Source organism: Rhyacophila brunnea, unplaced genomic scaffold, assembly GCF_057557595.1.
Source record: "Rhyacophila brunnea isolate RB1 unplaced genomic scaffold, BYU_Rbru_1.0 scaffold_2, whole genome shotgun sequence".
In the NCBI taxonomy this organism is placed as follows: domain Eukaryota; kingdom Metazoa; phylum Arthropoda; class Insecta; order Trichoptera; family Rhyacophilidae; genus Rhyacophila; species Rhyacophila brunnea.
The window spans coordinates 13,365,006-13,381,922 of NW_028232859.1; the positions used below are offsets into that span (position 1 = coordinate 13,365,006).

The following is a 16,917-nucleotide window of genomic DNA, read 5'->3' on the forward strand; positions in this document are numbered from 1 at the left end:
CATAATTCATTCTAGATACATGTTTGTAGCCCAATGCTTTTCGTATACCAAAGCGAATTTTCCCACAAGACATTATGGAAACTCAGATTATCTGTTCCAAGACTCAAAAATATTCATTAAAAATGACACAAAATATCATTTATATTTCTATTATTTAAATAAAATATAAAGTACTTATTCCTAATATCTCAACTAATTTCAGTGAGAGAGAAAGAGAAAGAGAAGAATCATCAGCTCAGTTTTGATCATGTGACGCTCGGCAGACAATGAGTATACATATTACTCGTATTGCAAGACTTCGGTCATTTATCAAGTTAAAATTTATTAAAAATCGTTGGTTATCTTGCAAAACACTCGCAATCCAAGGATTTACTGTATTCAATTTGGTATTTCTATCTCTAATCATGATCTTCTTTCTTATTACAGCTGAACACGGCCTACTCAAAGTCTCCCAATCTCAAAAAATGGTACAAGGGTATCAGAATTGACGGTTTCAGCGAAGGATCAGTCCTCGTTGACTATTTTGTGGAACTGAACGAGATTGGTGAAAAAATCGATACAAGCGAACTGAAGAAGATGTTCCACACCTCGCTGTCGGACGCCCCTGCTGGCAGTGTAGTAGAAGAAGTCAAAATCGACGATGGTACACCGCCCCCAGACAGATTGACCGGACGTAAAATAGACGGCTTCGATCCTGACATGATGCTGGGTGACCAACCGACCGAAGATAGATTCGAAGGGAATAATGATTCTGTCCAAAAAATCGATAGATCAAAGGGGAAATTGGAGATTGGAAAGTTCATTTTAGATCCAGTTTACACGGAGTTTATTGGTGAGATGTCAATTTGTATTTACTTATAGTTAGACTTGACCTGTCAGTGTAAATTAATAAGTGGGTATTGTACAAATTTATCAACGGGTAGTAACATCTATTATTGTAACTAGTCACTACACAGGTCCGGGTAAGTGATTTGAATTTGAAAAATTTGAAAATAAATACCTAATTAATCTTTTTATATACCTGCACATAGGATAATATGAACATTACTGATGGCATTAATTATTATTTTGGTAATTCTAACAACATAGCAAGTATTTATTGTAAAACCATAAAGACAAAAATAACTAGCTGTCCGATAATGTACATAATGTGGAATTGTGAACATGCACATAGCAAATTTTTCAGGAGAAAATGAGAAGGAGTTACCCCCGTTTCACATGCAATGAATATTATCGCGTGGTATAAAGTAACAAGACCATTCTTTACCGGCGGAGGCAGATTCCCTCGTTTCATATGGATCGAATATTATCATTCGAAAATGGTCATGCAACTTTATACCGTGTGATAATATCCGCTGCTTGTGAAATAGGTAGCTGTTTTTTTCATTTAATTTCCCTTCGCTAACTATAGGCAAACATATGAATAGTGTTATTCCTTGAAGCGAACGATGTCATTGTTTCGTTTACTTTCAAATTCAAAATAACAATAATTTTCTTATTAACTACCTAAGCGTTGAAGTGACTTATACCTATGTATTTATTTTCAGTGTTGCCAAAACGATTGGATCCTTCAGTGGGCTTTGCGGAAGATAACATGCTCCTGCCGCAGTGGGGAATCGCCGTTATTGTGATTGCTCTTGCTTCGCTTCTCTTTGTGGTCATCTTTGGTGTCACAGTGGTTAGTATTGTCCTCGATGGGTAAAAAACTTGGAATAGTCCAGCTAGAGTAAGATTCAATATTCATGCTATAAATCCAACTAATCCATCTACGTTAAGGCTATACCTCAGTTGAGGCATGGTCTAAAAAGATCATGGCTAGGCGATGCGCGGATTGCGGGTCGCGGGTGTAAATGACACATGCCGAAAGAAATATAATTTGTCATATAAATCCTACATGCGTCCATTTAATGTTCTGTTTATTGTTCTATTAGTAACAATAATAATATATTCATTGACATGTTTTCTTTTTCAAGTAAATGGGTAATGTTTTTTAGTCATCTTTACATGATTTAAGAATTAATACCCCCGTCGCCATCACGAAACAAATTGACGTATTCATACCTCGACATTCGGTCTCCAATTGCCAGCGAGTCCAAAATTTCGTCGCGCCTATAGTTGAAAATTATTTGCCGTTTCACTGAAGTATCGTCTTAACCATGTAGTATTTCACTATTCGAAACATTCCTATCAGAGGTGAATATTAACCTATCCAACAACAGTGACAACCAAAAAGATTATTATTTATGGCATTACAACCCTTGGCGAGTCTTGGGCTCGTTCAAAAACTTCCTTTGCCGACACTCTCCAGTTACTTTTACCATAATGATTAAACTATCAAAATAGAGGAAGTAATTATAAACTTTTTATATTCTAATGCTGGATGCGACTCCAAAACATTTTTACTATGATTTAATTATTGCTATTTTTTGTCATTGATTCAACAATTCGATGTCAATCTTGTCCGATTCAAGAAGAAGTTTCTTAATGGACAATTTTAATTTTCAAGATACGGATGTTAGTGTGTATGTATTATTAATGTATCAATGTATTAGTTAGATCCATGGTCTGAATCTAAACACACATTGAAAAATGACACGTGAATTTGTCAGACCTAGGATTCAAACACGAGACCCTTGATTTTATAGGCGAATACGTTATCATTCGTCCATCGGCAGGCATTGGTATTACTTATAGAAAAATTAATATTAATCCATATTATCTGCATTGCATACACTGTTTGTGAATTAAAAAAAAACAAAATGACAAACGGTTGCTGATGCCGTTTTGGCTATGTAGGTACTTAAATAATTTAGATCATTTCCATCTCAGTTAGATCTCGGCAAATAAATATCCGAACACTTAGTTTCAACATTACTAAACATGATCCTGCAATTAAGAATAACATGCAGCTAATGTAATCATCAGCCTTAGGAAACCTTTTTCAATTTTACTTTTCTATATATTTAGAAAAAGGTTTTTCTTCAACACCTGCTTATATTGTAGTAATTACTTACTTAATTTATTTAGATAACAATATAAGACTCCGACAATAGATGTTTTCTTGGACTGCTAATTGAAAAATATGTATTACGTTGTAGCTGGTGAACCGTCAGAAGAATGCAAAAGCGAAACAACCGATTCCTCTGAGCGAGGACATGCTCCGAGAACTGGACAAGTCCCACATGGGAGGACCTGGCCAGGATGACCTTTACATGCACGAGCATGAACCGCCATACCCACCCAGGAATAAGGTAACAATACTTATTTGATCTTGTCTTATTTCAATAACAATAATTAAATAAATAGTTAATTTTATGTTTTATTTTTCGTACTTATTTCCATAATTATATTTATAACAAGCTCAGTTTCATTATTAAGATATTTCTAAATATTAGCGTTTTCTCTCTCAATTATTAGTACTCGTAAAAAAAAGTAGTATCCTAAAAACCTTCATGAAATTTGTATATTAATATTACAGCGAGGATCCACAGCTATGCTGGATCCCCTGCCCTATCCTGGCAATCCCGGGGACTCATGGCGCTCCGAATGGGGCCCTTACTATAATCAATACCATCAGCAACATTATGCTCCAGATTCTGGACGAGGATCTCAGAGTTATACTGGTGGCAACACCAACTATGGGTAAGTTGTGTTTATACTATGATTTTTAGATTGAACTATATGTTTCTAAATTCTGTTACATCTGAAAATAACATAGGTATCTCTAATTAAATATGACATATATTTTTAGGTAGGTACCAAATTATATGATTTTTTCGCTGTGCTCATGGAGATGCCTTTATGAACAAAAAGCGTTACGAGTCCACATTCAGTTAGGACTCATCTGCATCATAGTGATATAAAACTCATTGGTTGGATACCGATCCATACTAGTTCTCACTAACACTCCATTGACTCATACTGTCTAATACAAATATGCCAACCAATAAACAGCCCTGATTGCGTTACAAGTTATCAGAAATTATGTACGATTCAAATCTATACGAATTTAGCTAAAAGCCTACCCTATATAGTAAATCAATGGGTTCCACAAAGACTCGGTACCTACTAACCGATTATTTAATATCTACCGTGTTTTGTGAAAACTGATTTAATTACGCCAATGCCTAATTTTTCAAAATTTATGAAAATAACTACCGTATCGAAAATTTCCAAGTGATTTTTAAACTACAATAATATGTCCTAAACTAGTAGCTTATCCATTGGCACCCGTATAATTCTGAGAAAATGTGGCATATTCTAATTGAATTGCTTCGGATATCAATTTTATGTTCCACTTATGTGAGTTTCTTAAAAAGGGTCTGCTAAGCTCCTCTCACTTAAAGGACTTCTTTATCCACTTTGTGAACATCATAAATTAATAATTGGCTTATACTAAATGAGATATGGGATGGTGTATAATATAATATATTATGTATTTTACTTCAGGTACAGTGGTTCCCAAACTTATGGCTACAATGGTGGCGGCGGAGGGGGAGGATCCCAAAATTATGGGTATTCAGGCGAGGGGGTGCGGACTCTGTACCCACGAAGAAGATCCGACTTTGACAGCAACTTCTGAAGGCACTCCCTCTTCAACTAGACGCAGTCACCATGTACTACGTGTACTGGCCACCGCAATCTGTCAATTTGACCTCTCAAAACTGAAACGGATTACGTGCTATGTGGCCATAAACAATTAATAAATTAGATACTTATTTAAAAAAAAATCGATTTGCTCCTGCGGCACTTCTGAACAACATACAAAAATACATCAAGGCAGATACATGTGAAATTACCATTACGTTAAGTAAAATAGAAAATTCTGACATTTTATGTGTGCAAAAAATTATATTAGTGTAGGTACTGCTATTTTACATATATAAGACCTCTTGCACACATTCATACTATTATGATTGTGCATTTGTTCATGGATTCACACAAATATATACAGTAATTTGCTACATAACACGCTAAGCACGATCTACAATTAAAAGTTTCACATTGATTGTGGCAACTAATACAATTTTGTTTGTGCGTGATTTGAGTGTGGGTCCAAAATTGATATTGAACTAAGACTGCTTTGATACATTATTATACTGTCAGTTTCAAAAATTGTGCCGTGGGAACAAATCTTAATAATAATTATTAAAACTATTAAAGCTTAGTGGTATAGTGCGAAGTATATATAGCTGGAAAAACTGATTCAGTTGGGCCGTGATTTTCAATGTATTTTCCTCTGTAAAGTTGGTACTTATATAAATTTATGAAATGTGGTTAATTTGTAGGTAATGAATTATGCAGGAAAAATTCAATAATATTTTCTATTATTGAAACATTGGAGTGTTTTCTTTGTGTTTACTATGGTAAGTAACCACGGTAACCACGAAATCATCAATCACACTCCAGTGTTAAAATATATTGCGAGATTAAAAAATTAATGTTTATAAATATATCAGTGGCGAAGGGTAGAGGTAGGTTGTTAAGATCCGACGTAAATAGTTCACAATAAACTTTGTCAGTGATACGTATTTGTTTTCATTGAACTTAGACTACAATAATTGTAGATAGTATCGGTTAGTTTTAAAATTCAATTAAACCCCGCGTAAAAATAACAGATAATTTTTTTGATTGAAGAATATTTTTTATCAATTATGGTTTGGTTTAGGCAGTGCTTAATGATTTTTAAAAGAAAACTAACCAACACCATCTGTAATGTGTATTCTTTATTGCGTACTTAAACTATTATGGTTTGGTTTAGGCAGGGTTTAATTCAATTTCAAAACTAACCAACACCATCTGCAATTTGTATTATTACTTCAATGAAAACAAATATGTATGATCTATTTATATCGGATCTTAACAGCCTACCTCCACCCCTCACAACTGGTGTTAACCATGGTGTACTCGTATATTACCCAATTAACGGAATTCATTAATATAACATGATCTATCATTTTTAATAATCTCTCTGTACAAAAAATGATGCAGCTTAAAATTCTATTTGTTGACAAATTTTAATATAACCTTCATTCATTTTTTAAATATGACTTTTTGCCTTAATTGGTTTTCTGTGTGAGTTTTAATCACCGAATGTAAATATTTCTCAAATCTTCAATATTAAACATCTGCATTTTTTGTCTCGGTGCAGTTTGATTATTAAAAAGGAAAACTTTATATTGTTAGTGTAAGTAGAACAGCATAAAACAGCACCAATAATTTATTTATTGAAACATGTTGTTATGTCACCTTATGTGTGTATAAAAATGATATCACTATTCGAATTAAATGTAATTTATTGATAATAAACAAAATATTATTCAATTATTGTTACTGTACACAATCTTCGATGTTTTAAATAGCACAATCTATGTTATCTCTGTACAGCTTATGAATGTAACTGTCAATTCTAGGTAGTTAATAATATTTTTGTTTATGAATCCGTAAAAGTATCGTCTTTTAGGCTACTATGTGAAAAAACAACAGGTTAATAAGAATTGATAAAATTCTGCACATTTTCTTTTCTTTCTAATTCACTAAGAACACGTTAATCGATCAGTAAACCTACAATCCAAATATTATAATACATAGTAACATGTATCTTACTAAAATAATGGAATTACATTAACACATACATAGTAACAGAACCTCAAATACTACCTGTTTTTCGCTAGGTTAAAATTAGTATGAATGGATGAAAATACTCTTATTGAGTGGGTTTTACGTGTGAATTTTAATTGTATATAAAAGATATTTCCACGAATGGCTGTTTACTCAAAGTAAGTAAATTATAGTTATCAATATTAAAGATATGCTGTTCTATCTTATTATATCCTGCCATTTAAGATCGTGAAGTTATAATCCCTAGTATATCTATTGAAGTAATTCTTTTACTTGAAATTATTAGAATACTCAATATTGAGATTTTTATTTTTAAAAGTGTCAACTGTACATTTTAGGGTGTAGTGTAATTTAATTGTATTTCTGTCATTCTTAATTATTTACCAAGCTTATAGAATAATACTATAATGTTAATAAATTAATTACCGTTATTAATTTATCAAATTAATATGAATTTAAATAATGTGCTTATGAAAACATACCATAGGTATATTTACGACAGTATCACATTAATCATTATTAGATTTGTAAGAGATTTTTGTTGAATATACCTTTTATATCCTCAGTTTATTGTTTGTACCTAAAACAATGTTTAATATGCATTACTGTACTGCAATAAATTCCATTGTGTCAAATGTGTGAATGTGAAAAAGTATATAAGAAAATTGTAAACACCGTGAATATAAAACAAACTTCATAAACATTATTTTTTGTATTAGCGCTTAGAAAGTTATAGAATTGTTAATTTAGTGATTGTCAAATCAATGGGTCAAAAAATGGACATATATTATATCTGGAGAGCACTTTGTAAAAACCTGACAATTCATATAAAATTTGAATACATAACGATTCTATCAATCATTCAACGTGATAAGTTGTTATATTTATTCAGCGATACAAGGTTTGAATGACATCTATACCTATTCCTTTATCTTATAAGAATCGGCCTAAACGTTCTGTAACAATGTGTCAAATTTAATTAGGGAAATTATAAATTTCATTCATGTTTTTTGTAAATCTGTGTCCATAAAAATTCATTAAATGAACTATTGCTGTTATAAAATTTATGTATTTTCAGCATGACCTGAATTTTAAATTTATTAATAACATGTAAATATATTATTTTATTGATTCCAATTATAACCTAGTGTTAATTTACTACCAATAATGTTTTCAGTGTAATATTTATACGTGTTTATAAGATTTTATTGAAATTTGTACAAATTCACAACAAACTAAACTTAAAGTTAAAGATAGAGTTGTTTTAATTGCTCAATAATTTAACAAAGGCAAAAAACAAAATAAAACAGTGAATTATTAAAATTTGTTTACTCAATACGTTCTTTAACAAATTTATCAGTCAATAAGTAAGAAAATATTGTACGTAACATGTTTGATTTTGTGAATTTGTACGAATTTTGCAAAAACATTAACAAACTATGTAGGTATTGTTTTTTATTAAATAATGAATTACCTATTTAAAAATATATATTAGACAAATTATTTTTCCAGATAAGCATGATTGCAGAATGATAAAAGGGAAAGTTTCTTTTTGAAGATTTGGTTAAACAATAAATCTCAATAATTTTAACACTACAAACAATCAATGCAAACCACTAATACCTTGCTTTACGGCCGAGATGCATAAATGTCGTTCATATAAAGAATTATTTATTTCCATGCAAATCCATAAAATCAATTACAATTTTAGAAAAAAGTTTTTAGTTGAAATTTAATTATATTTATTTTAAAACCATGTTATTCATTCCTTGTTTGAAACGATAAAGTGCTTGTGATAAATCCTTCGAAATTAACTCTCTTTTGTCATATTATGTCATTTGGCTGATATTTATGATGTTCAAAACTTGTTATTGTTCTTCATCCAAATATTTCTATCTTCAATTGTCCATTATCCAAAAAAATATGCATCTACATACTTACTTATTATATTTTACTTATATTATACAATATTTTTTCCCAATTTCGAAAGCATATTGCAAAAAATTGCGTCACAATTTATAATGGCCATTATAGTGAAAAGCCGCATAAGCAGTAAGAGCCGTAAGATTGGCCATATAGTGAGACGTATATGTGAATTTACTTAATTTTGACAACACATATCAATCAAAAAGAAATTATACAATTACAACTTCATTTAATTTTCTTCCTAGATCGTAAATTTCTACAATAAATTAATGTTAATAACATCAATAAATCCTGAAAGAAACTTGGTATGTTTGGTTTAATGAAAGATTTGTCATTGTATAATAATGAATAACCTTAGTCGTCCCACGATGTGATGTGATGTTTGTTGTGCTAATGATTTACTGTTAAGAGAACCATAGAAGTCTGACGATGATGATTTTACTACCTATTTTAACATTCATATTATTATCTATGGTTTTTATTTTAGTCTAAGATAATAATTATTATTTGACAATGTGAGAACTGGCTACTCTATACTAACCGTAGTGTTAACACTTTTTTTTTATATTCAAGTCAAATGTAAGATATGAAACTGCATGAAACGAATTTTATGTTATGAAGCAAGATAATAAAATGATTATCAAAATAAATAATGAATTTTGTTTCGTACAATTTTTCTTCAGACCTAAAAAGAGGTAGATTAACTGTAAGAAGGAGGATTGGATCAGGATGGAAACTGGAGAAGAAGTACAGGAGTAAGTAGAAATCGAACCCTGCCCTGGATGTTACGCCATGGCCATAATATATCGTCCGATATTCGAATTTAGATTTAAGCTCATCACAGTATAAAAAGCATTGAATGCTATGTCAAATGTCAGCATGTAGCGCCCTCACTCAGCGGACAACTTATATTGATGAATCTATAGTAGTGAGATACCCGGGGTTCCAGCGGCTAGCTCAGGTGTCCATCGAACCCCGGATTCACAAAAAAAAAAAATTAAACGGTTGGAGTATAAATAAAACTCGGTCTTTCGTGTTCGTGACGTGGTCTTATATTTTCTTATGATTTTTAGTTTCACAAATTTATATCTGGGTTTTTACGATTATAGTCGCAGGTCCTATCCTATTGGAAAAGGGACGCTTACTAACTTTTTTTTTTTCTTTTTCAAACTTCGCGTACCCACGCCATTCTACAAAAAGGACTCTCGTGATTGGCCAAATTTTATCGCATGATTTTGATTTGACGAATCACGAGGACCACCTCGGCGCAGGCGCGCAGATATTTCGACGTAGCCGGCAAGTGCGGCAAAATTTATTATTTTTGAATCCTTATATTTAGTCTTAAAATTATCTCTTTCATCCATCATCATTTTTACTTTTTTAAATTAAATTAAATTTATCTTAATTACACCTCCGCCCAATATGCGATTTTCACACACCGGACGAAGGCCTTTACCTATGAATAAAAAAATACTTACGTGGTTGAGCAAGGAATCAGATTAGATGTTTTATGAAGCCGTTTCTAGAGGTCAGGGTTACGTTTCGACTTATAGCTACTAAATGATTATTTTACACCGGGAGAAGCCCGCCTGTAACAGGGGTGTATCAGTAGGTACCTACTATGTATGATTTCGGAAGGTTTTTGTCTTTTTTATATACTTACCTATTTTTCGTTTGCGTTGGTAGATTTGCAAACGTGAAAATTACAATAGGTAGGTACTATCATTATTTCGATGCCACAACTGCAAAGAAATTTCAAGGGGCATACAAGCATATAATACCTATAAACATAATATAATAAAAGTAGACTTACCCATTAACTTATTTTATCAGTTATCTGATTGCAAAACCTTTTTATCAATATGGTTTAAAAACGCTGAACAACAATATTATTCTGAAACTATACATAATATCATTATAATTTATTGACACGCATCATATGTCAACTCGAAAAATATTGCACGACTGCTTTTGTTTTGAAAATATCATGTAGAATTGACATGAAAATTGAAAAGACTGATCGAAAGCTCAAATGTTGATTGGCTGGACCATGGGTGAGCTCTGATTGGTCATTGAAATGGCCTTGTGTCATGCGACTTCGTGTGTGACCGTGCTGCCATCTATTCTGATAACTGAGTATTTCTGATGTATTAGGTGGTCACGCTCGCTGTATGGAACTTTCACCCCCCTGGTTTCTTTTCAACATTCAATCGTGTAACAACCCCAGAAAAAAATTAGTAATGGCCCAGAATAAATAAAAGTCAGCGAAGAATTTACTCGACAGGTTATCTACGGATCCATTCTTGGATCGAATTATAATGGGTGATGAAAAGATCATCTACAACCCCTGGAGCAGCATCTCTCTTTACACCTAAAGCTGAAATGCTCCAAAAAAAGTATTGTTGTGTGTGGTGGGATATTCAGGGCATTGTGTATTATACCCCTTTTACACGTTCATGGATTGCTGACGTATGTAACAAAAAATGCACATGTAAACACGTATTATCGTGCAAATTGCAAGATTGCATGTGTGAATCAAAAACGTTCAAAAGCTTCTAAATTTTCACGTGATATTTCGACCGTGCAATATCTGCGCCTGCTCAGTAGAACGATTGTAGCGTACCTGCCGGTAAAAAACAAACTACACTGCCCAGAGACTCATTTTGGGGTTAGGCAATTTTCACAGTCTGTCAAATAATACCAAATAATAATAACATCGCTTCTCGCTCACTCTTGAAGAATGAGACTGGCAAGACAGTCAGCACTTTTACGTATTATTATCACAATAGTTTAAAATACACACTATTGGTGCAAGTAAATCCATGCACGTGTACAGGCGCTATTATGAGCTTCTAAAATCGAATGAGACTGTAAATGCTGTGACGCATTGTCAACAATTTGGATAATTTAAACCTGGCATTAATTAAAATATGACCGCATTTGATAAAACAGAAAATGTGTTATTTTCACATGTTACATCAATCACCCAATGAAAATTAATTGACCTGAAATGGGAAGTTTTACAGAATCCCCCGCAAAATTTTCCTAATGTGTAAACAACAGAGCAGGTTAAATATCCCCTGTTGAGTATTTTTGCCCTAAAATCCGAAGATTTTTATTGGGATGAAATAAATAAATTGAAAACAGTCATATCTATCAATAGGCATTATATTATATTAGATTAAATAAACGTTTCTTAAAAAAAAAGTCTTGTCTTACTAAAAAATGGCAAGAACTTATGCACCAACCTAATAGTTTATTGTATGTATGCGGGCATAGGGGAGGGGTATAATATTTAAAGAGATTTAATAAATCCGCGATTAAAATCTCACCAAAACAAATAAATAAAATAATGTATATCAGTTGATCTGATTAAGAATAGTTTGTCACAAATATTTTTATACCAGTGAAAATGCGTTTTAAAAATTAAATAAAGAGGAGTTCAGGGCATGGCCGCTGGAGAAATATAATATATCATAATTTAAATAAGAGCGCCGAATAAAGGGATTTCGTGTAAAATTAGAATCACTACACGCCTGATATGTTACAAAGCTTGGTTTCGCATAAATCTTGGACAATAAAAACTCCCATCCTTCGGAGTAGGTATGGTGAGTTAACAAAACCATTAATAATTTTGAAAAGATAATACTGGCCATATAGAAAACGTCGACTTTCGATGGTACCTACCATTAAAGATGCAGTGGTCGTAATAGATAGTTTATGTTACTATATAAATCATAACAGTAAGAAAATTGACGTGCTTTCGATGGTCTATATATGTAACGTATTGTGGATTCCACACAATAGAAGCGAACTCAACTATTGATTGAATATATGAAAAATAAAGTACCTTCAGAACGAAGGTGATATGAATGGCTTAGAAACCTGAAGAATAAAACCTAGTAATTTTAATGTTTAATTGATAGTTTTGTTGATTTGTGCATTAAAATTCATCTTATTTATCCATTATGTCATCCAGGTCATGTATTTTTGAACTACGTTTCAAGGGTTCAACTGCTAGTTTATATGTTGTATGGATAGGGTTGATACTTCTGGAGAACGATATTAACGAACACTTGTTGACATTTAAATAAAAGTGATTTAATTGACAGTGGTTTATACAGTCTATCTAAATCAGATTGTAACTCACAACAATCTTCGACCGACGAGACTTTTTTATATATTTTAGTAGATCTCATCTGCGTAGTTTGCAAATTGTGAGTTAAGAAAACAGATGCCGATATCATTAATAAGATGAATGGCAAGGACCGAAGTGGGACCCCTGCGGTACTCCAGATGGAATTTGTATAAAACTTAATACAAACCCTTTAATTGCCACCGTTTGCGACTGATTTGATATGTATGATGAAATCCAGCGAAATAAATCACCGTGAATCCACAGGGCCCAGAGTTTTTCAAGCAAAATGCAGTGATTAATTTTTATCGAATGCTTTAGAAAAGTCCATATTTATAGCGTCCACTTGGGTTTTACTGCGCATAGAATTAAGCATGAAATCAGTGAACTCAAGCAGGTTTGTTTCTACGTAGCATCTACTGAAAAAACAGTGTTGATTTGGTGGTATGATAGAGTTACATAGAGCTGCAAATATATTGTCGGAGATCTTTTTTTCTAAGAATTTTCTAAAAACAGGAACCTTGTAAACTGGCCTGTAATTGGTAATAGTGCTTTTGTCACCACTTTTCGTTTTAATTGCGAATATTAGTTTCAAAATCAGTTATGTACATGAAACACTATTTTGAGATAACAAAAAAACACACAAGCACATTTAGGACTGCAAATGAAATATTTTGTTTTTGCAAATTAGTCAATTAGGTACCAGAAAAAGCTTTAAAAACTTACTTTCTCATTTCAAAGTTTGTATGAAAATTAGTACAGAGATCCATTTTTGTCTCATTTAAGTTTAAACTCCCATTATATTTGGCCACGTATTTTTTCCAACTTTCCAACCACTTTTCAAACTATCACATTAACAAATAAAAACTTTCTTCCAAAACCATTATAATGGAGTTCTACCACGTAGTAAATGCCATTTCAATTAATTACCTAGTAATATATCACACTTAAAATCACAAATTAATTGTGTGAATGTTTTTTTTTATATTTTTTCAAGCCTCTTTTGTATGTAAAGAATAAAATTATTAAGGTAAAATAATAATACTCATTTTTCAGTTTATATAATTTTATTTCACAATATACGTTTATTCAAATACAAAATATTTTTATTGATCAACAAATTCAACAGCTAGCGGCACCTGCAACATTATTAAATTTTTATAAAATTTAGTCTAAAAGATTTCTCAATAAAACATTATAATTCATTTATCCAATAATCACAACATAACTGTTTTTTTGACAACTTGAGATAGATGACGTACTAACATAATCGGAGCATTATTTTTTTGATTTCTTTGGTTCAATTTCTATTATATTTTTACAGCGTTCAATAATATTTCATTTTGAAATCATAACAAATTTAATTATCAACTCCATTCAATGACTTGTGACATGTAGGTTATCAAAACAAGACAAAATACCGAAGTTTTCGTCTGAGCCATTTTACTTTCCATTTAACATCAATTGTTCAATGTTTTTACAATTAAATTATCAGTCATATGATAAATAAAATGACAATGTTTGTGAAGAGATGCTAATTAAAAATACTGTGTATACTTTAATAATCAAAATGTGGGGGGGGGGTGTGTCTCAATATTTTGTTGTTATCCCTCAAGCCCTATATGATTAAAATACCTGATTGAAAATATAGGGCTAATTCAAAAAAATAATAAATTTGTCTCATTTTGATAAACTAACAAAACAATGTATACAATAAGGAATATGATTCCTACATGAAATATTTACAATTCTACTAGAATATTTTCATCAATTACTTGGCAGCATCCACTAAAGGTCGAAATATTTACCATTGTGCTTGACGCATCTGGTGTGATAAAAAAAAAATCAAAACAATTTGTTTACATTCAATACCAGTATTAATAACCGAACCGGCGCCAAAATGACACCTTCGTTAATGTTGCATGGTGAAAAAATTTCTCAATGTTAGCCGGCTAGCACATCTAAACTCGTCTCGTCTGAAACATGTCAAATACGTCGATATGACGTAGTTGTTATTCACAAAACACACGTTACCAAATGGAGCTCCGCACACTGCTGGTATGTGGCATTTTAGTTTGAAAAAAACATCTGGTGTCGCTAGCAACAAATATAGTACGACTCGCGCTGCATTTCGCTACGCGTCCGTCTTGCAGTTACGCACGTCACTCCCACTAGGCTCCTATGTGCGCGGCCGGCTATGCAACATGAATGCAACATTCCTACAAGGTTTGATTTATGGCTGTGTCGTAGAGACAAGTTTAGATGTGCAAACCAGCTTAGATGTACCTATCCCCTATGTCTTTTTTGTATTATTTAATTCTAACATAGACTTTTTAAATTCTTTGGCATTCTGCAAAAAAATGTTTTAAGAAAACCTTTTCTTTTATATAATATTTTTTTGATGTCACTGACATAATATCTACTTAACTAAAAACATGAGCTAAAAATATAAAAATTCAATCCAGCGATATTAGTCAGCCCATGTAAATGTTCCTGTAAAATTAATTCTGTCATAATATACATTATTAATTACTGTTTTAACTTCCATGATATTAAAATTTATTTGTATTTGACATTTTAATAGTTTTAAAAGTGCGATGACAAGATATAAAATTATTTGAAATATCATTAAGAAATGCAAATGTAATTTGGGAAAACACTTAGGTAATAGTATTACAATATTGATTGCTTCCTGTATTCTCATTGTACGGTCAGGTCTCTTTTTATGCGGTTTATTTTCAAAGCAAATTTTCGATAAAATATATGTTTTGGAGAGTATTAACATAATGAACAACTTATTGTTTACAATACGTTATGTGCAAAATGGGCTGTTTCCCTGTTTTATAGTGAGGAGATATTGTCACATACTTCGGTGTCTTGAAGCAGGCAAGCCCAACGGGCAGCGTTTTATGCGAATGCGCTCCGCGGCACCAAGCGAATGAGTGTCCCTGAGCAATATCGCCCCCCGCTTTCCATAGTTCAATATCCAGCATATTGTGTACATAACAGTGAGCATTTGAATCGTGACACACCTTTTGACGTTTTTTTAAGTGTGAGTCCATGAAATTTAATTTGTAATTGTTTATCTTTTTATATCGTAAGATTAAAATGCAGTTTTGGAAAATTATGGAACGCATCTCCAATTTTTCAATGTAAGGCAAGTCTTTTTTATGTGGTTATTCTGTGGAATGCATCTACCGCATAAGAAGAGACCCCGAGTGTATAATAATTATAAATTAAGCATATTCATTTCACCATTTCAACAAAAAATATTGATAGATAAAACAGGACAATACCAAAAATATAATTCTTCTTGGAAGTTTAAAGAGATGTGGTACTTTTTGTTAAACCTAATAGGTATGCAAACCAAAAAAGTAACAAACTAAACTAGAATTACGTATTAAACAGTTGTGAATTGATTATCTGAATTCAGTCATAAATGAGAAGGGTTTAATAAGAGAATGTTTTAATCCTTCCCACAGCACGTGTTTCTACACATGCAATAATTACGTTCACACATATTGTAATTCAAAATACAAGCTGGCTGTAATGTAACCATGCGTCATTTAATGGACAAAATGTTTCTGTCGTCAAAATATGTGAAGTATGCTTATGTTTCTGGGTATTCGATACAGCAACGAAAAGCATGTAGTTATTATTTGCTTTCTGTTTTGTTGTAATGAGGTAAGAAAAGAAATACTGTTTTAGTAAATATTATTGATTAATATTCTAATATAGTTAATATCTTGCGAGCGTGAAGACTCAGATGGGCAGGTCGCATTATTGGGCGCAATGGATCTAGAAATATTCATTAGAATTATTAAAAGAGCCTCTGGTGTGGGCGGACAATATCTTGTGTATGCACAATAAGGTGGGATGCAGAAAGGCTTGAAAATGACTGACTGGTGAGAAAGCTCGCGACAGAGATTCCTGAAGGACGGTTGTGCAGTCAACCGAGGTCTTGAATGAACTATAGCTCCAGCTTAAATTTCATTGAAATTATTATAGGGCAATATCTTTAGTGAAATCGTCAAGCGTTCGCGGCCAGGTTTATCAACTGGATATATAATGAAAATACTTAATTCTTCAAAACGACAAAAACATAATATTGGACAATGTAGTACGCCCAGCCCGTACAACCGTGTACATACGTGTACGTACAACCGTGTACGTACGGATCAAGTGACATCCAATAAAAATGAGTTATGAATAAAACCTTTTTTTGAAAATTTAAG

At 32.2% G+C, this 16,917-nt stretch overlaps 1 protein-coding gene across 3 annotated transcripts in view; it reads left to right on the forward strand.

The window, feature by feature from the left end:
• Window positions 1-5,302, forward strand: part of LOC147071881 (uncharacterized) — a 426,219-nt gene extending 420,917 nt beyond the window's left edge. For all 3 annotated transcript variants that reach the window (XM_085947408.1, XM_085947406.1, XM_085947407.1), the window contains 5 exons: window positions 427-832; window positions 1,548-1,678; window positions 3,099-3,251; window positions 3,479-3,642; window positions 4,450-5,302. In XM_085947408.1, the coding sequence (XP_085803534.1) occupies window positions 427-832; window positions 1,548-1,678; window positions 3,099-3,251; window positions 3,479-3,642; window positions 4,450-4,582 (987 nt within the window). In that variant the 3' untranslated portion in view covers window positions 4,583-5,302. The remainder of the gene's footprint in view (window positions 1-426; window positions 833-1,547; window positions 1,679-3,098; window positions 3,252-3,478; window positions 3,643-4,449) is intronic.
• The last annotated feature ends 11,615 nt before the right edge of the window (window positions 5,303-16,917 follow it).